At 39.4% G+C, this 21730-nt stretch overlaps 1 protein-coding gene across 1 annotated transcript; it reads left to right on the forward strand.

Annotated features, from left to right (window-relative positions):
* Positions 1–1066: 1066 nt before the first annotated feature.
* Positions 1067–21730, forward strand: stx18 (syntaxin 18). The gene is made up of 11 exons (XM_034694194.1): positions 1067–1303; positions 11934–12001; positions 15918–16033; positions 16213–16290; positions 17014–17080; positions 17190–17278; positions 19844–19935; positions 20300–20358; positions 20753–20822; positions 20915–20995; positions 21092–21730. The coding sequence occupies exons 1-11, from the start codon at positions 1082–1084 to the stop codon at positions 21185–21187; spliced, it is 1038 nt and encodes a 345-aa protein (XP_034550085.1). The 5' UTR covers positions 1067–1081; the 3' UTR covers positions 21188–21730.

The raw sequence follows: 21730 nt of genomic DNA on the forward strand, positions 1-21730 counted from the left end.
GTAGGCTATGTGTATTTTGTATGACAAAACATTGTTTCGAAAACAGTGTTATGTTTACAAAAGTAAAATGACCACATGAACTGTGTAAACTCAACAATCTATCACTAAGCTAATTCCAAAAATACCAGTTGAACAAACAATCTATCTGACATGCGAAGTTTTTAAAGTATTTTTCTATTAATTTGGCTGAGGTGCTGTAAAAGTACAATGCATGCACATCCATATACTGGATAACACAGGATACTTTATTATACAGTCTATGGCAGGCTTGTCCAAAGTATGGCCCATGGTCCATTTATTTATGGGCCCAAGCTACTATCTTAAAATGTGTTATTTATAGCACAGAAATTAATCACCTTCGGAATCATCTGTTCCTTTTTAAGTATCTTTCAAGTGCACAAACAAAACTAAAGTCGATCCAGAAACGTCTCAAAAAGCTTCATATGGACTACTTGTATAAAGTCAAAGCACTGGGAATTCTGCAAGACGGCAATAAAGAAGAAACACAAGAACTCTTAAAGTTGACAGGTCTTCTTTTTATCACGACGTGAAAGTGTTCCAAATGAAAGCTCAGAAGACACAAAAGAGGACACAAGACAAGATCAAAATTATGAAATTGTGAAAGAAAAGGCATACAAATTGTTCAGAATGCAGGAAAATAATGATTTAGTTCTTACATTTTTTTCTGCTGGTCAGACAAGTCTTAAAAACAACATGAAAAAGAAGTGTGATGAAATCCAGATTGAGATCCTGCCATAGAAAGATAATGATACAATATTTTTCCCACATTGCCCGACCTAATGAAAACCTTTTTCCTCCAGAAGAAGATGAAGTTTGCTGATGTTTTCGTGGCTTGTGGAGAACTGAGGACTTCCTAGTTACTAATTTATTGAGACAAAGTTTAAAATAATTATTATTAAATATATATTTCATATATAACTTTTATAATTACTAAGTCTCGGTAGGAGCCACTGGCCCTGGGGTATTCTGACAACATCAAATGTGGCCCTCTGAAAAAAGTTTGGACTTCACGGCCGACTTTCTTCTTCGTCTCAGGCAAAAAAAAGCACAGCGTCGCAGAATGATGACGTCCTCACTTGGTGACGTGTCAGTTTGTTTACAGCTGTACCTGCGCTGCAGCTGCACAGACATGGCTGTGGATATAACTTTACTTTTCAAGGCCAGTGTTAAGACAGTCAAAACCAGGAACAAGGCGATAGGAATAGGCTTTGACTCTACTAAAGATGAGATTTTCAAGAGGAGCAGACCGAAGAGTGGCTTCTCTCCGAAGGCAAAAGAAGTGGTGAGTGTTTCCGCAAGCTAATTTTAGCTAACTGTGCTAGCATGGACACAATCTGACTTTACATGAAACACATCCGTAAATTGAACCGTATTCATTTAGTTATCATGCATGCTATGTTGTAAAATTAACAGTAAGCTTAGAAAGTGTATACAGAAAGTCAGGCAGTTCTCTTATTCTTGGTGTTTCCACAATAAAACCCAGCATTTGAGTTGAGTACAGTGTGTACCAACTGTGCGAAGCTAGCAAGGCCTCCTTTAAAAGCGTCAGGATTGAAGTACAAACGTGGCAATATGACACTCTATATCATCATGTGTTCATTGAAATTAATATTGTGAAGGTTGGTTTTCTAGTTCAGCTGCTGAACGATAATGGGCATCATTGTCAGTTATATGCCAACAATTGCCACTAAATATCAAAAAAGTAACAGACATCAATTTCTGAATCATCATATTCATGCCAAGTTAGCACTTATGTCTTTTTATTTCCAAGATTGCCTCCAATACTAATGCATTTTAAAGGGAATGCTATCATGATTGTAAAAGGTAATATCTCTGGAGGTCTGTTGTAGATGGTCTTATAGTCTATGATATCTTATCATATCTACTAGTGTTGTAGTCAAGACCACATTAACTGAGACCAAGACATTTAGGGATCGAGACCCAGTCAAGACCAAGACCAAGACAGGGTGAGACTGAGACAAGACCAAGACCATATGTATCAATGAAAAGTCATCATGAGTTAACAAAATGAAATACTTGTGTTTATTTTATTTAAGTTTGCTTTAAATACTATTGACCACAAACAAGGTTTGATTTTGTCTTTGCTGCATTTATTTTGACGCGTTGTGAGAGCCTTTTGACTCCTTAAGTTTAGTTTTGGTCGTTGTTAGTTTAACTTTAGTTTTTTTCTCTTATCCCAGCAATGACAGGGACACAGAGTTCATCAGTGGTGGTCTTGACCAGTCTTGATATAAAATACAGAGTCCGCCCAGTCCGAGACCGAGACAGGTCAGAGTAAAAATGCCTTCGATTACAAGACCGAGACCTTAAATAAGCGGTCTTGAGGCTGGTCTCGAGACCAAGACCGGTCTCGAGTAGTACAACACTAATATCTACCATAGGTCTATAGTCTTGATGTAGATTTCATAAAGTCAGCTGTATGTGAGGTTGGAAGGAGATGATGCATTGTATCAACTTTATTTTGTTGTACTCTTTTGATGCCTGTGTGCTATAATGTAGGCTCTCCCTTCAATACATTCTTTTATTTCAGCATTGGAGAGGACAAACTTACACATTCATTATAAAGTCTTCCATCATAGTCATGTTTGAGGCGCCATAAAACATTAAATGAGAATGATATTTGGTTCTGTTTGTTCCTTCAAGGTTATCAAAGTGTTTAAACAATCTTAGTCAATTTCTTTAGAAACCACTGCATAGCCCTAACCAGGATTAATTTGTAACTAGTATTCTATATTGTATGTACAAGTGAAGACAAAAAAATAATGTTACAGAATGCATCTTAATGTAAATTTAAAAACAGCAGCTTAGCAAAGATACATTACCTACACAGTAGCCTTCTTATGTTACACTTTCACTGCATCATTCTTGCCAGTGAGGCTTGAATAAGTCTGCTTTTAAAAGCACTCTGTCTCTTTCTCTAAATAGTCCATTGTTAGTGTGCTGTCTTCCCTAGCTCAGCCATTATGTTACATGTGAGCATCTCATTGCCACCAATAAAAATGATTAGGTATTTTAAGTACACATCAATTCAGGGTCTGAGAACTGTGACAATTTAAGTGACACGATCCTACTCCTGAAGATAAATCACCTGCAAATTGTCGTCTGCGGTTATATACACACATACACAAAAAAAGATTAGCACTCAGGGAAATGCTACTATTTTTACTTGAACTTCGGTCAGACTACAGAAATGTTCAGACCCAGCCCAGTGTGGGCAGTTCAGAATAAATGACTGCTCTGCTCCAAAGATGGAAGGACAAAAGCTGAGTTGTTTGAGAAGGGAAAATAAATCACATCAGGCCAACTTGCCAGACTCGGTGTATTTGAGCCCAGAATATATTTTGCCAGCTGTCAGGTCTGAGTGCCACTTTTCCCCCAAACACTGACAGGCCTGGAATCAGAGCTTTGAACTGACCTGGAAAATTACCTGATGTGATTAAGATTTCAGGCTGCTGAGCTAATTAGAACAGGCATTCAATCAGCTATAGGTTAGTCAAATTGTCAGCGAGGAAATTTTAATTTCAGAGCCTCTGTTGGACTGCGTTTACCGAGTCCAATATTTAGTTTTAGGAACTTTCATGTGGCCCAAAAAATATTAGTGAACTAAAGGTTGTTTTGAACCTCTTGCCATGCAACACTGGCCTTAATTACTCCATGGAACTTTGGAAAAAGCTTCTTCATTTATTCTCTCATTGTTGTACGGCGGCATCATCAAGGGTTGGCAGTAGGAGAAGGTCATTTGCGACTAAAAGTCTTCGCTCCATTTCATAATTATTGTTGCTGTAGCCAGAAGTCCTTGGGCTGACATGAATATCATGAGCACAAACCTCTTCAAAGGCACCTTGAAGAACCACTTTACATCTCCCTCGGGTAGTCAGGACTTTAAGTTGTACCTGATGTCTCCAACCATCAGTCTGAGCCCAGCCCCAGCAGCTCTGCACAACCAGGTTTTTGTTATGTTCTGTTACATTCATATTAGAAATGGTGGTTTAATAAAAGCAGTGGTGCTGATTCAAAGAAACCCAAACCTATCCTGTGGTGCCTGCCCTCTGCTCTCCTCCCTCCTACCGCTGTCTCCCTCACTCTGCAGATATAATCTCAAAGCATCTCGGTGAGGCAGCTTTTGTAGAAATTGAAATTGCTAGTATGGAATGTCCTGAGTGCTTACAGTTATGTCGTGGTTTTCACCCACAACTCAGCCCTCCATTCTTGTCTGTGCGGCCTGACACAGGCAGCATTTTCTACACGAGAACCCTCTTCACATGTATGATTCCATAAACATGCTGCAATAACATTTTCTTTCGGCTCTCGAACAATTTCTTGGGGAAAGCTGATCCTCCCAAGAGCCAGTGATTAAAGGTGGAAGATCAAAACAGAGAAAATATTAAATTAGGTCCCCAGTAACAATGTTGACGGCCGGCACCTAATGCACAACAGATGTGGGTGCCCTTCAAGACATGCAGAGCTTTCCAAGTTCCCACTGAAGCTCCACAAAAATAGAAAACATCAAAGATGACAAATACACAGTGGTCCTGTGAGGCATTTTTTCTCTCTCACAAAGCAGCTCAATGAGAAAGGAAATGTAGCTCCTTTCAAAGCAATGCAAAAAAAAAGTTGCTTGATTGACTAATAAGAGGGTCACTGTTTACAGGGTGGGGTTCGGTCAGGGGGGATCTTTTCCCTCATAGGGGTCGGTTTGGGGCACTGTGATCTCCATTTCACTGCTCACCTCACGTCTCCCCACAGCATGCAGCCCCTCTCCAGTTTAAATGGAGGAGGTCACTTTAAAATTGGTAAATTGTGTGTAGAAAATAGTGCTGGGCTCCCCACTGTGTCTTTAGTATTGCTGTTCCAAAAGTGGCTCCTTTTCACAGTGTTTTCACAGTGAGACCCTGAAAAGTGTGGCTATCAGCCAGCACTTAGAAGTATGCTGTGCTTTTAGAGGGTGGGGGGGCTTTTTCCTTTGATAACCTTTACATTGAAATATAAGTATACTATATTTCTGCAAGGATTGATAAAATTTCAAAGTCAAAAATATTTTTAGAAAAATGTGGATTTAGGAGTAGATCATTCAAAACAATATAAGACTTTAGACATGGGATATACTGGAACATGTTAAATCAGTGATGGCAAATTCAAATATTTGAAGTGGTCTAAAGGATAGTTTGTATGCTTTTATTGATGCTGTAATTCAAGTGAAACTGGAGTTTGTTCTTTTGCAGAACTGTTGTACTGAACAGATCGTTTTATGCAGATGGTGCACAGCCTCTGCAGAAGAGTGACATTTATGAGTTTTCATTAATGTCAAACATATTGGGAATAAAATGCACAAGTGTGGCAATGTGCCTTTTTATATTATGTCAGGCCTCAATCGTAAAATAAAGTGTAGTGTCAGTGAAGTAGCAGAGGGAACACATTTATGGTAGAAGCATAAAGTGAGGTACTAAGATCTGTAGCTTAAATTACCATATGACTTGCAGGTCAAGTTAATATTTGAAAGGGGGAAGAAACTTGAATTGTTTGGAAACATGAAAACACATCTGGATTGTTAAAATAAATCTCCCCTGTCAAAAAGCTTCTCCTCTATCATCTCCTCCCTCATCAGGTCACCAGGTTGGCACACAGGTTAAACCACGCTGGCACACAGCTGTCAAAGCCGGGGCCTGGACTCAGTCAGTACTCAGCCATGGGGAAGTGATTTGCAGGGATCACTCTGAGGCGATCGTGCTGCTAAATGCTCTCTTTACCAGTTGGCCTAATCTCTGTGATGTTTTCCCACAAAATCCGGGCAAATTGAATTTTGAGGCATCTGCTGACAGGCTTGAGGACAATCTTGATTTTGTTTCACTGCGTGCAACACAAATGTCCTTGCATGATTCATGAAAATAAAATAGGAAACTGTGGTGAAATACAGATTTAATGATTTATGTCAAATCATGAGACAGACTCCAGACTAAATCCTTTTAGTGGAACAAAAGTAAAGTTGAGCCGGGTAGAAAAGGGTAAACTTAAACATTTGCACATAAGCAGCAGCTATGACACTCTTTGAAGACGTTTCTGTGTCAGGCTGTGTCATTAAACAGTCGTTGTTGGTGTGATTTACAATCAGTGAAATACTTCACTACAGATGACAGCAGACTACATAGTTGACCCTGACACTGAGAAACACAAAGTCTGAGGCATGAAACTACAACAGATGTTTATGTCTGTACTCAGAGAGTGCTCTAAAACAGAGCTCTGTTCTTTTGCTCTCGATTAAGATGTTACTCAAACAGGACACGGGGTATTTATTATGTGCAGTCATTTCACATTTATACTGAATGCATGAAGTGAAACTAAAGCAGCTAATGTTGTTTAGATAACAGTGAACATGTTGTTTATTTTTCTGTTGTGGTCACTGTTTATGAACATCAGATGAAGAGGATTGTTAAAGACAAAGGTCAACAGAGAAGGATTGTTGTTGGAGTGAAGCTGAGTTTGTCTGTTGGCTGCCTCGGAGCTGCAGACATCACAAGTGTTGTTTCCTTGTTTTGAATGAGGCCTGAGTGCTACGGGATTTTTACCATTTGTCTGATGTTTACAGGCAGACACACTTGCATACTGTTGTATTTTACATTCCTCAATTTATATTGATTTACTCAAAAAACTTTACATTGTGCATCAGATTCGGATATGACAACCTGTTTTTCTGGTTTCTTTACTTGATCTAAAAGAATGGAGAAACAGCTTTAAAACCTGCTAGAGTTAGCTACATTTCAATGTATGGCATTGTTGTCATTGACAATCCCAAAAATGACCTTTCCTTACTATTCTTGTGCAACTAATGCAAGCATTTTCAGCGCAATTTAACTGTTTAAAAACAACACGGAAAATCGTTTTCTTTTTTTGTTTTCCTTTTTTTTGTTTTTTTTTATTGAAGGCTTTTGGAATAAACAAAAAATCTAATCAAATTGAAAGAAAAAGGTAAAACAAGAAAAAGTTGCATACCCACACTTGAACTTTTTGAGAACCTTTTTTATTAAAAATAGAGAAACAAAGAAACACTGCCCTTAAAATTCCAGCAATACGCTGTCTCTGTCACTTTTGGTGTATCCAAGAGTGACAAGTGATAATTATCACTAAATTTTTTTAATCTTTTCGGGTTTTTTTGTTTTTTCATTCTGTAGATTATAACTTTATTTTATTTTTTTATTTTGCATAACACTTTCTTTATGAAAGCTACTTTTTAGTAACTTTTATTGTGCCTCTGTTGTTTTAACCCAAATGATGAATCTTTTTTAAAATTCATATAAAAATGGCAAATTTAAAAGTGGGTCAGCTTTGACATTTTCTACATATCGTGACTAATAGATATTTTTTTCACACAAATGTAAAGTCTTATTTCGTCTTCACCAATTTAATAGTAGTTGGGGTTTTTTTAATAACGAAACTGCAACTTATTGGCTGGTATGGGAACACAGCTCACAATGCTCAACAGAAGATTAGAAATGCTGATGTACCTGACTCGGAAACATCTAAATCTACTATGATGTACTGTAGATGAATGAACTGTGTTAAAGGAAGGAAAGGAAAGTATTAAAACACCTCCTGAACAGATTTTTTTTTTTTAAACGCAACACATGCTCATCAACATCGTCCCTGTCTTTAGTATTTCATTTTGTCGTCCATCTTTTCTGTGAGATCAATATGACAGCTCCAGCAGTACATGTGTTCCCTCCGAAAGTGATTACGGAAACATAAGTTAGTGGCTTTAAAATGCAGCGGTGTAGTTTCCAATAAAAGTAATCCAAAAACAGACAATCTGTTGATCTCTGTTAGATCTCAGATTGTGATTGACAATGACCCTTCAGATAATCCTTCTATTTGCTGCTAAACGGATAGGATATAGGGATGTGACACGATGTTAAAGCACAGTGACACTAGACAAATTGAGAGACAAAAAAAAAAGTTATTGCACAATGTTTCTTTGAGCTAATCTTTTGTATTTATGTATGATCAAAGGTGAAGAAACTGTATTTATGTTCTACTTATTCAACATTTTAGCACATATGAAATAAAAGGTCAAGACCCCTTTCATAAATACTCTTAAAAAGTGTCTCTGAAGTTGTTTTTGTTTGTTTACAGAGCTGACTAAAGTGTTCTAGGTGCAAATGGCCAAAGACTAAACTGATTAGAGAGTCAAACATAAACATGATAATAAAATCAACATGTGGCAGAGTCTTCCTCGCTGAAGCATCCTCTCTGTATTCAGAGTCTCATACCTAAACACAACCTAGCGTGGCGTCAGTGCGGATAGCCCGGAGTCAGGACACACAGTCAAGGACTTAAATCAAAGCGGAGCAGTCATCATCAAATTCTGTCAGTTACCTGGATTTAACAAAACAAAGAGCTATCCAAGCTCTTTAGAAATCTGCTGGCTAAGCCTTTTTCTCTTTTCTTCCTCATAATAATCCCCCCTGATGGTTTGTTTGGGCTCAACTGGGGCTGGAGGGAAGCAGGGGGAAGGAGAAAGTGAGGAGGTAAAGTGGGGGTCTTTGATGATGACGAGATTAGATGTAGCCCGGCAGACTGTCTCCTTCTGCCTTTTGCTGCGAGCTCTCCCTCACACACACCTATAGACTGCATATCCACACACATAGCTACGCACACACACACACACATATACATTGAGCCGCATGCACAAGGCCACCCCCCTTCCTTATTGTTGAGGAATTACTTGCTCTTTAGGGTCTTAAGTTACAAGAGCAATTGATCCCCCTGACCCCCTGCAAACCCTTGAGGTTGTGCTGGGAATCTGAGCTCCAATGTATACACACAGGAGACAGCTCAACCCCCAGAGCAGCACTCTTGACACTCCCGGCACCCCCACAACATACACACACATCCCCAACATCTGATGGAGTGTGATCCTTTGCTGTGGATTTAGCACTACCTGCTGGTGAAAGAGGTACAGCACCATGGACAGAGTTTCCAGTCGAATATGGTTCAAACCTAAATAAAACACTGGGGCCTAATTGCAAGCAGAAAATATGATTTAACCTAAAAGATAAATTAGTTATGCCATGTAAGGGGATGTATTTTCCACTTTCTGAACTTTCGTAAGCCAGGAATGTGCTTCACAGTGGTTAACAACCATATAAATAACTAGTTCACCATCAGATCTGATGTAGATGAGTCAAGGGCCTATTTAGCTCAAATCACGACAGTCACCACGTCTTAAGCACTCTGTGGGATGGATATATTTTGATTTCTTCCAACACATAAATACAATGAGAGAAATTTAACAAAACAGCATCAGCGAAGAAGTGAACGGATTCAAGATTTTTGTCGTGTTAAAGTGCCCGTGAAGAGGTTTATAGAGGTTTTGCAACACTCTGAAATTGATAATGATGGCAGAGCTGTGGTACGACCTGAACCCACCATTACACTTTTGTGTTATTTATATTAAAGATGAGACTTAAAAGGGCCTTGAATTTGAGATTTGAAGAGGTCTTAAGAAAAACTGAACACTTTCATGTCTGGGAACATGGACGACTTTTTGTCATTTTTCTGAAAGCTTGGCAAGCCCTGTGGACAAAACATTACATTCGATCTCTTTGTTGACTCTTGTCCTGTACATGCACGAGTAGTGTTTCCAGTGAGAAATATCCTGTCAAATGTAACTCTCATAGTGGAGTGCTTGTTCAGCTCAGTGTTTACATCATGCTCCCCACGTACAGAGGCTATGGTACTTGAAGCTGGGTTCAGATCCAACTTGTGGGCTTTTGCCTCATGTTATTCCTCACTATCAGTTCCCAGTTTCCTACTCCATACACCACTGTCTGTATTTATTTATTTATTTTTTCAATATAGGCATGGAAAAAGCCCCCACAAAACAAAAAAAAAGTATAAAAATAGATACATTACCAAGTAGAATCAATTTATGGGTCAAAAGCAGGCTACAACAAATGCTTTACCTGCTTCTACTGTATGATAAGATCACAGACTGTATAAAATATGGACGTAGTCTTCGTGACGTCGCCCATCTCTTTCTGAAGCGCTGCTTTGAGGCCAATCGTCGACAGCAGCCATATTGCTGCTGTTGAGCCAGTGTAACGTAAAGAGGCGGGCTTTGAGCCTCCTAGCCAACAGTGTTTCCGCCTGTCAATCAAGTCAGCTGTGCCTCTCATTGGAAGACTCGTAATCTAAATATCTTCAAAATTGCTGCATTAGAAAAAAAATCGTCCCCCCCTACAGTGTGAGCCAGTCAAGAAATGAGCTATCCAGACTACACTCGTCTTTTGAATCAGGTTGTAAACATGTTTATTTCTGCTGTAAAGATCGGCTTTTTCCCATTCATGTGTATGTGACTTCCAGTACTTCCGGAGTCAGCCTCAAGTGGATCCTCGGTGTTTTTAGCACCTCCGCATTGGACTCATATTTTTAGACCGGAGGTTGCCGCTTGGATAAGATGGATGCTGGATACATCATTTGTTGAGAAAAAATGCCTTGGTTTTTTTTTTACTAAAAGGCTGGATTGACATCCAAGTTTGTGTATTTATAAAGCTTTTAAAATAGTTTTAATTCCTTCCTCCCTGCACAATCACCCAGACCATAACAAACAACAGCTTGGTCTTCAAAAAGTGTTGTGCCCATAGTTTTGGAGAATCCCATCAATCTGGCAGGAGCTTGCTTCACAGCCTCTTCAGTGAGTGACACAAGACTGCATGGACAACATTTTGAAAGACTTTGAACCACAGAGGACCTTTTTCTTCTCCCATAAACCCCCTCTAAGCTCAACTACTCTGAACTACAATTAACTCTTGACCTCAAATAACTGTATTATTACAGGGGTGGGCTTGTTATAACAGCTCTTGCCCGAGCTAGCGCCCCACAGCAGCGTCAGACATCACTGAAAACCAAAGAAGGAGTTCTCGGTCTCTAACAAATTGCCATGCTCTGTTTGTCTTGACACCTTCTTTCTGCTGAAAAACTTTTCATTTTTCAGATGTCAGCTCAAATGAAACAGGGCCTCAGGTCAGCGTGACACTGGGACTGAATGTTTAGAGACATTATTAGACGGCTGGTGCCAGGTTACCCCTCACAGCCAAGGCAATTTGATAATTGAGGTTGTTAGAGCGAGAGTGCTGAAGGCCGAAGACAGCGGCGTTCTGCTATCAAAATAATCTCTCACGCTCTGAGGTCGCTGTCACAGTCACATTCATTGTGTCATTTTTCAATCCTCCGCTTGTCTGACTTCTGTCTTCTCCTGGATCGCACAGAGCTCACTGTGTGCCCAATGTATTCACACCCACTCTTACCCTGCCAGCACAGCTCTGTGGACAGGGAAGCAATTTGGTCTTTTTTGATATTTGACTGAATTACACGAGCAAATATTGGATTGAACCGAGTTTCCTCTGGTTTCCCTTTGCACACACACACACACACACACACACACACACACACACACACACACACTCTTGTATATTTTCTGAGAGATAAATACATCGTGAATTTAAAGCTTATTAGAGATGGCTCTGTCAGTGCTCTGTATAAAGACGCTCATGGTTTTATTTACGAGAGATGTTTGACGAGGAAATTGCAGGTTTGATTTTTGTATGTCTGTGACTTGATGAATCGTCAAAAGCAAATATTGAGCATTCACAGAGATAGAAGGCCATAGGTCGCTTGTCGCATCCAATAAATACAAAATTACACATTTGCTCTGGCTCTGTCTAAATGTTGTCTGGAGAAAATAGTTTCCTGGAACACGTCTGAAAAGACCTCTCATTTAAGCCGTGTTGACATGGTTGACATATTTAAAGGAGCAACTGAGGCATAGCATTTCAAGAGACTCATTGAGGTGAAGGTAATGCAGTCAAATAATGCCTCTTCTCTCTTTTTCTTGGCAGATCACAAACATCACCAAGCTCAAAGACTTTCTGCTACAACACAGGAAAGATTACGTTAGCGCCGGAAGGTAAGCCTCTCCAAACAGACGCAGTAATCCGCTACTATCAACCAAAAAGCAGAAGCAGTAGTAAAACCCTTCAAGGCTGCAGGGGAGAGACGGACACTTTGATTCTGACATTGCATCTGGAGTCAGGGTTTCTTGAACATCCCTTCAAATACATCTGCAGTATGTGAGAGAGTGTGTGCTGCAGGGGCTGTGCGCTGGCACGGGGTCAGCAGCGAGTAGGGTGGTCCGCAGCGGCAGGCTCCAGTTTAATTGTCTGGAATAATTGAGCTGCAACCAAGTGAAGAGCAAATCACGCCCTGGGACTAATCCAGGCCTTCCTCCCTTTAATGCCCCCTCTGTGTTTGGTAGGTGTGGGTGTGTGGAGCAGCCTCGTGTTTTGTTGCAATTGTTGATAAGTCTCTACAGAACACATTAACTCGACATTAAAATGGGTGGGGTGCAGCCTTATTTAGTGGTGGGAAAATCCATCAAGAAGCCATCGTGGTGTGTGTGCAGGTCTTAAAGTTGTCCCTGACTTCCAGTTTTCTTATCAGCTTTTTTTTTCCATGATGAATTGAAGATTATACTGAAAGCCCCCTGGAATATTAATTGAAAAAGTGGGATAGTTATCTTTTCAGATATGCAAGTATGCAAAAAAATGTAAATGTTGTTACTGTATCAAACAAAGATTCTTGTTATGCTCAATTTTGAAATGTGCCTTTTTTTCCTTGATACAAACAACTCCCTTTTCCATCATCAATAAATACTATTACATTTTCATGATTTGTCCGTAAGATGACTGAGAAAAAGAATTATTGGCTACTGGGGGAGGTTGATCACAGGTAAAGAAAGTAAGTTAAACCGTAGTATGTATAATTATCTGCTTAACCTGCACAACACAGGTACCTATGCATCACCATGAGTCTTAAAGGTTAAGCAGATACTGGATGACTGTGGCCTGTCTTACCTCTGGATCACATAACAGTGTAACATTAACTGGCTTAGACAAACTGTTGAACAGAGGCTTAAAGATCAGTTTCTGCAAAAGTAGCAAGGTGAACTGGATAAAATGACATCATGTGATTTATATGTACAATTTAAATGAGATGTAAAACTAGAAAAATATTTGTTATTTTAAAATAACATGAATAACACCAGGATCCTTAAGGTCACCGGAAGGTATAAAGGCCTGGATAGAAAAGTTAGGATTTGTAACCTTTGTCACGATAATCATGTGGGGGCGATGAGTACCATATTTTGTTTGAATGCAGGAACAAAAGCATTCTGAATAATAAAGAGAGAATCATACCCAGGTATTATTTCCAACGTCCCTCTGTGTTTAAACTAATTCTACTTTTGCAATCAGATAAGCCAAAACTTATCTGTAAATTAGGGGCTTTTCTGAAGAATGTCCTTCCATTGTTTAAGTAAGATCTGCTGTATTTCAACCATGCCGTGTGCCATCATTACATTGTTTTGTTATTTGTAATTTATGTTCTGTGGCTCCATACCATGTGATCATGGTCTGAGCATCAAATTAAAATGAAATGAAAAGAATCCAGCACAGTTAACCAGAGACTAATTTAACACTATATACAACAATATATTTATCACCTAACCTGGCACCTTTCCTCTGGCAGCCATGCATGGTTCCAGGCATGAATGTCTTGTTTGCTTAAGGGGGTCATATAGAACCATCTGTATTAATTTCAGTCTGTTTCATAACCAGTTAAGTCCTCCTCACAGGATCTTTTCAGCTCCAGTGTAATTGTATAGTCATTAAAAAATCAACACGAATGCTGGTTATTAAAATAATCATTTCATTAGGCCAATCAAGTGCATTGAGTTGGTTCAATTAGAATCACCATCAGCTGTGTAGGTTCATGGCAAAAGAGAGTCCACCAGGGGGAGACATGGGGCCTTGATTACACACCTACAACAAATAGGTCTTCCTGTGTTCCATCGCCATGTGGAGCAGGGCTGTTTTCCTAATGTGTGTACTCAGGGTACTCAGGGTACTCAGTTTCTTCCATTTCTTCCATTCCATTATCTTGACCGCTTATCCTGTTAGGGGATAAGGGGGGCTGGAGCCTATCCCAGCTGGCTTCGGGCTTCGGATGGAAGGCAGGGTACACCCTGGACAGGTCGCCAACCCATCACAGGGCTAACACAGAGAGACAGACAGCCATTGACGCACACACTCACACCTACGGGCAATTTAGAGTGATCAATCGACCTGGTGAGCATGTTTATGGACTGTGGGAGGAAGCCGGAGTACCCGGAGAGAACCCACGCATGCACGGGGAGAACATGCAAACTCCACACAGAAAGGCACCTGCCCGGCCGGGGATTCAAACCAGGAACTTTCTAGCTGTGAGGCACCAGTGCTACCCACTGCACCACCGTGCCTCCAACTCAGTTTCTTAAAAGCTAAATGTAATGAAAATAAAAATATTGTAAAATAATAATATTTTATTAATAAATCAGATGAATTTGAAACTCTTACTCACCAATATGCAGTGGTGGACAAAGTACACAGCTTCATTACTTAAGTCAAAGTATAGATACTCCATGTCAAATATTAATCCAATACAAGTGAAAGTTGTTCTGTCAAATCATTACTTGAGTTAAAGTACTGGAGTACTTGCTTTTAAAAATACTTCAGTATTCAAAGTACTTCTTAAAATGTTTTAAAACGTTGTATTTCCAAAATACATAAATGCAGTCAGGAATACATAGAAGTACATTTGGTTACATCATATTAAATTAGAAACCATTACTTGAAATCTCTAAAAACTATGCCATGGACTAAAAACAGACAGACACTGAGTTATTCCAAGCACAGACAACTTAGTTTGACATGTTCATCTGGAATGAAACAAATGTTACGTAGCTCAACACACTTTCTCAGGTTGGACAGTGAATGTTTGTATGTTTGAGCAGAGTGGGAAACAGGGAGAACATTTCAAACGATACGTATCATTCTTCATTTCAAAAACCTCTAACACGGGCTGAAGATATGATCATGGGTGCTCAGGTGGAGAATTATAGTCATCATTACCACCTCTTAATGAACTGCCTGATCTGAGTGAAAGTTTCTCTGTGTTTGCTCTACGTTCAACCATGGAGACGCATGATATACACGTACAACTAAACTACTGAGACAAACAGAACTACACAAACACATTTTACTGTCTTAGGGATCAGATTTCAGAAAAGAGATGGAAATTCATGAGCTGACTTCAAAGCAAAAGTAGTGAGTAACTAGAACATTGATAGAAATGTAGTGGAGTCAAAAGTACAATAGTTGTCTTCTGAATGTATTGGAGTGAAAGTAATAAGTTCCCCCAAAAAATAATACTCAAGTAAAGTACAGATACTCAAAAAATGTACTCAAGTACCATACTCAAGTAAATTTACTCTGTTACTGTCCACCACTGCACATATGTGCAAGCTTACATGTGTTCCTGCCACATTTTCTAAAATCCATCTGTTGCTGTAATAGTTTTTATTGTATTCAACAAGATATGAAAAACACCCTTTTGTGAGTTTATTTCTTACCTCAAAAAAACATTTTCCTAAGCAGTTTATGCTTTGGGACTTGGCTCCTTGTGATTAAAAAGTCACTGCCTCAGCAGCTTGTCAACAAGGATATAAACATAACATCCATCTTCATGTGGGTTCTGAACACCCGATAGGGACAATCCAATTAGTTTGGAGGTTCATAAATGACTGTTATGCCACAGTGGCTTCTTCTACTTTTTAGACACTGGTTCCTTCTGTTTTCTAAGTGCATGGCTGTATAGGTCTCTGCCAAATGTAATACTGAATATAGCTGTATGGGAATTACAGAAAGTGGTTGAACATTAACACAAAGCTGAATACCCAATAAGAATTTAAACTTACTGTGAGTTTTTTTTTATACATTGTTTTACAGTCTCATCTCATCAGACCTGACCCGCATGACAGACAATGAGCGAGATCAAATAGACCAGGATGCTCAAATCTTCATGAGGACATGTTCTGAGGCTATCAAGCAGCTACACAATGAAGGTGTGTGTCTGTTTTACTGTTATTTCAAATGTAAAACATGCTATCAGCTGATACGAGCTTCATGTTGAACTTGCTGCTGGCAGAAAATAGTAAACATTTTAATTTTCAAACTCAGCTTTGAGCTGTGTTGACCGTCAAAACATCAGTAGGTTTGTCTATAATAAGTGAATGTTTTACAGCGGACAAGCAAGTGACATCAGCACAGATAAAGGAGCACAGGTGGGCTGTGCTGGACCTCATTGAAGTGTATCTAAGGGGTGAGTTCATTGGGTTCATTACAAGTCAGACTGAACTTCTTTTTTTTTTTGTCTTCTATCTGTGTGCACTATTTTATTTTACCCACATAACTGCTCAAATATTTCATCAGACAGGGCTGCATGTTTTTTTTTTTTGTTGTTTTTTTTTTGTTGTTTTTTTTTACTTTTATTGCGCATTATCATTGTATGCAGTTCATAGGTGACAAATAGAAGCAATCGTATTCTTCCATTTTCTTATAACAACACAACAGCGGCCTCAAAGAACATACAGTCATAGTAAATAGTGATGAATATTATTTAGCGGATTTTGTACAAAGTGATGGGCAGGAGAAAAAGAGAAAAAAAAAAAAATAATAATAATAATTGTAAAATCGAAACTCACGTTAGGGGGCAAGAACAAATAGAAACAAAATTCAAGTCATTAAATGACAGATCAATACAGGTATAACACAGCCATCAGTGCCACAAGGTTATTCCTACTCTCTCATCCCACCCACATTCTCCCCCAGACCCCTCAAGTGTCTCAGCACTGGTCCCCATGCCCTATCAAATACTCTCATCCTTCCTGCATTCTTGAATCTAAGCTTTTCCATATGCAAGGTCTCGCCCAGCTCCCTCAGCCACATCTCGAATGAAGGAACAGCATCGAACTTCCACAATCTTAAAATAAGTTTTAAGACAGCGCTGCATGTTGATACTATTTGTATGTCTTGTCTTTTGCAGGAGTGTGTAAGCTGTACTCAGAGCAGAGAGCAATCAGAGTCAAGAGAATGGTGGACAAGAAGAGGCTGTGAGTACCTGCAAAAATCAGCCTCTATGAGCCTCACATATCATTAGTGCCGTTGATTATTGCTGAAGGTCATTTAAGGCTTTTAAAGACTTGCTCTCTGTGGTTTCAGGTCAAGACTGGCACCAGAGCACCACAGGGTGGAGAAGACGCCAGAGAAAGAGCCCACAGAGGAGAAGACCGTCAAGGAGGAAAGTTCTGGTAAGTGAGAGAGTCTCCCATACACACAGGGCTCCTAAAGCAACCCTTCAACTACATGCTCTATGCCCTTTAAACCCTCCTCTTCCTTTTAATTTATGCAAGTCCTGATCATACATTTTTAAACCAGGCTACATATTTGCTGAGAAGTACCATTTATTGAAATTATTGTGAAGCCATCTGTACTGCATAAGGATTTGAGGGTTTATTATAACCAATCTATTCTCTAGAAGTATCATTAAATTTCTCTCCATCTGCAGCCATCTAACGGCACAGAATATTTGTGTTTCATCTGAAGCCTCTAATTTCAAAATTGCATTTAAAAAGCGCAGCCATAGTGTGATTCATTGTGACTACTTTGATCAAATCACAACCATTCAGCAGTAATGTTGCTGCTTGATGCCATCCAACCCATCAGGTGAAGAGAATTGTTAATAGTGTTTTTCACACTTCGAATGTACAGAGATAAAATAAGATAAAATATCTTATGGCAAAGTTCCCTGTCCTTTCTTACATTACTTAACATTTACAGACCATGCTTTAACATTTTTTAAATCACCTCACATTAAAGCTAGGGTTGGTATCTCTGAAAACTAGCATGAATTTGAATGTAGCATGTCTTCAGGACTCCGTCTAACCCCTCCCCCCCTCCCCTCTGAGCTCCTCCAAAAAGACGCCCCCGCTCACATGCACGAGTGCCGCTGATTCATGACCTTATGATCTTGACTGATACAAAACCGGTCCTCACCAAAACAATATCATTGTGAAAGTTAAAAACACAAACAAACATGGCTGCTGTTAGTACTCACAACTGTCATGCTAGCATTATCCAGTTGTACTGGTGACACGATATCAGGAGAAAAGTTATAACACATACAATACTGTAACAGCTCTACTGTTTGTTAAACGTGTTCAGTGTAGATGTTCTTAATTCCTACAGTGTTGACAGTTAGTGAAGGCATCAGGAGAGGTGTAGAGTGTGTGAGCGGGAGAGAGGAGAGACAAGAGGAGAAGTTCTTTATTCATTCAAACATTGATTGTTGCTTTGTTGGTTGGCGTGTTCAGAATCAGAATCAGAATCAGAATCAGAATCAGCTTTATTGGCCCAGTATGCTTGAACACACAAGGAATTTGACTTAGGTAAACTGTGCTCTCTTTGTACAAGGCATAAGAATAAGACCTACAAATAAAAATAAAATAAAAATAATAACAATAACATCAGCTATAAATACAAAAGAACAACAAATAGGCATGACTAATATGTACAGGCTGAAATAATATGATAAAAGTGCAGTGGGCCGAGAGCGACCGGTTAGATCAACGTGTTCATGAACCGCCTCGTCATCCCAACAGCGTCCGGACGGACGCTACAATACATCTACATTTTCTGTAGGACTTACTAAATGTCATTAATTCTTTTGCTTGTCAGAGCCCCGTGGTGAGAGCTTTGTAGACTCTGATCCGGACTACAGTCCTGAGCAAAGCATCTCATTGGGTCAGAGGGGACAGGCCCGAGGTCGAGCGAGAGGGGCAGTCAGTAGAGTCAGGGGAAGCAGAGGCAGGGGAAGGGGAGTGAACGCCGGGGAAATGTACGCGCAGGAGGCGGGCAGAACAGCAGGACAGGATTTTATTGGTTTAAAATTTTGGACCCCAAAAACGGTAATTGGTTGGTGTATTCCCAGGTTTACTCCAGCTGTAGATAGCAGCTTTTTTCACTCTTTTTTTAAGAACACATTATGTATTAATGGCCATTGGGACATAAAGATCATTTTAACCAGTATGAAAAAAAGTGTATCTAAATCTGACTACCAACCCCAGCTCTAACCCTATTATCACTTATAATGAATACATGTTGCACTTTTTAATGGATCAGTTTTTTGGACTTTGTCTTAATGGGATAGAGGTAAAGCACAATGAAAAAATAGGAAATGAGAGGGAATATAAAAATGGAGCCGAAGCTGCTGTTCAAATCTAACCAGCAACACTGTGACTACCCAGCATGAGCATTATCCTTTTAGCTACCAAGGAACTTTATTAAGCTCATATAAATTAATCTAAAACATTGTTACTGGGCTTCACGGTATCTCCACAGACACAATTACAATAAAAAGAGCCTCATCATTTGCTTTTGGCAGCAGATCTGTACAGATGTATATTTCACTTTGTAACTAAACCTCTTGGACAACGATGATATTGCTTTTTTTTTAGCAGACTCTTCTTTCTGTCTTCTCTCCAATTAATTAATGTTTTTAACAAATACCACTGAGGCTGCACAGTAAAGGTGAAAATGAGTAATGTCTGAGGATGATGATTGTGCTCATATTACTTCTGTTTGTTTTCACACTCTGCTTCTTTGTTTCAACACCTTCTGCTGTAGGTGAAATGCAAAGTGACTTAAAAGACATCCAATCCAGTGAATGTATCTAAATGAACCCACTTGGTTTTATTTTTCCTTTCACAAAGAAGCAGCAGCTAAATGACGACTTTAGATGCAGAAAGCAAATGATAGAATACAATGTTTTGGAGATGCATGAAGACATTTCTCGTTGCTTGTGTACTTTCTTCCAGAGAAGAGTGTGTCAGAGGTCCTGGACAACCCAGTCAACCTGTGGGAGGAGGGCCGGGTGGAAGATGAGCTCTCCCCTGAAGAGATCCAGATGGTGTGACATCATCATGTAGTTTTCATGTTATACAGTACTGTAGATGTTTGTTTGTGCATTAATATAAGAAATGTGCAGCTACACTTGGACATCTGAGTGGATAGGGACTCAGTTAAGCACATATACATCCTTTGACAGTAAGGGTTTTCAGGGAGGAGAATTATTTAGCAGAGGTCCAAATAACAGACCTATTTGAGGACTTTGTCTTTAAAAATAAGCAAGAATACAACCTCACAAAATGACACAATCAAATCCATTCAATGATTTTTCTTGTAAGTCCAGCATAGCTTGTAGTTACATTGTGAAACACTGACAGTTACACAGCCTTTACTGATGAGCGTGTTATTGTTGTGGTTCTGTTTAGTTCGAGCAGGAGAACCAGAGGTTGGTGAGCGAGATGAACAGTCTGGTGGATGAAGTCAGGTGAGTCACACTGAACACACATTCTGTCTGTCTGTTGTATTCCTAATATTATGAGTGGATGCCAGAGAGTTCATTTTGTTGACACATCTGTGGCATGAAAATGAAAATTATTTTTAGAGCTGTGGTAAAAATCTGGAGACACTCTTGTGTGATTGTGTTACGCAATGTTGCATCCTGTTATTAGGTTATGAAAATGCCAGGAAATGCCAGGTGAGAAAGGACACAGTTCTTTAAAAGGAAAACAGATCATGTTTGATTAGAGGCCAGAAAAGCAGGAAAACACTTTTAACAGATGTTCCTCTGATGAAAATGACCAAGCAATAATCTAATATTGTCTGGTATTGTTGAAGAATCCCAGGCAAACTATTTGTGTTTCCTTTTTTGTGCGCGACAGGCAAATTGAGGGGAAAGTGGTGGAGATCTCCCGACTGCAGGAAATTTTTGCTGAAAAAGTCCTGCAACAGGTGATGCAAATTGAACAGTTTTGTTCACCTGGTAGCTACAATGTTCAGAGTTTAAAGAAAACTCATTATCCATCTCACCTTTTAAAAAACAGGAAACGGTGATAGACAATACTCACCAGCTGGTAGTGGGCGCTACAGAAAACATCAAAGAAGGCAACGAGGATATACGAGAGGTAACACCTTTTTTTTTATCTTCTATTCATGTTTCCTTTGTGATTTGAATAAATCTGATCAGTGAAGTGTGTATTTGTTTGTACTTTTATCACTAGGCAATCAAAAACAACGCTGGCTTCCGTGTGTGGATCCTGTTCTTCCTCGTCATGTGCTCTTTCTCTCTGCTTTTCCTGGACTGGTACGACAGCTAACCCAATTAGCCAGCATGGACTCTTATTAGATAGGAAAACATCTGACTCCGGCACATAAGGAAGGGATGTACAACACTGAGACTGAATGTAACATAACATGCTGGACCTGCTGTACAGAGGGAAAGATTCTGCTCCTAAGTGGAGACAGATCAATCTTCCCTGATGCCGTCTGTCCATCTTTAAAGTTGAAAGCACTTCTATGGCAGCAAGCTTTGTATTGCTTCAAGTGTGTGTGCATTTAGATGGTTCGTCTTCCTCTACCACTGACAGCCGTGATAATGGTTTGATTGGCAGAGACTATTCAATGAACAAATAACAAATTTTTGTCATTTCACTGTCACGCTCAAGTATACTATTTAACTAGATTATAAAATTGTACCCCTACATGACATGTCAATTTAACACCTCTGTAAAATGCTGTACGTTTCTTTTTGCTTTCCAGGCAGTTGTAAGCAACAGAACAATTTTATCATTTCTATCACAGTGTCACTGTACTGATGCACCTCTAAAACTCTAGTAAAATAAAAAATTATCTAAATTAAA

Source organism: Notolabrus celidotus, chromosome 1, assembly GCF_009762535.1.
Source record: "Notolabrus celidotus isolate fNotCel1 chromosome 1, fNotCel1.pri, whole genome shotgun sequence".
Classification (NCBI taxonomy): Eukaryota; Metazoa; Chordata; class Actinopteri; order Labriformes; family Labridae; genus Notolabrus; species Notolabrus celidotus.

Coding starts and splice junctions, on each gene's coding strand:
- stx18 (XM_034694194.1), top strand. CDS start 1,082: ATGATGACGTCCTCACTTGGTGACGTGTCAGTTTGTTTACAGCTGTAC. Junction 16,034..16,212: donor CAAGCAGCTACACAATGAAG/GTGTGTGTCTGT, acceptor AATGTTTTACAG/CGGACAAGCAAGTGACATCA. Junction 20,996..21,091: donor GCAACGAGGATATACGAGAG/GTAACACCTTTT, acceptor TTTTATCACTAG/GCAATCAAAAACAACGCTGG.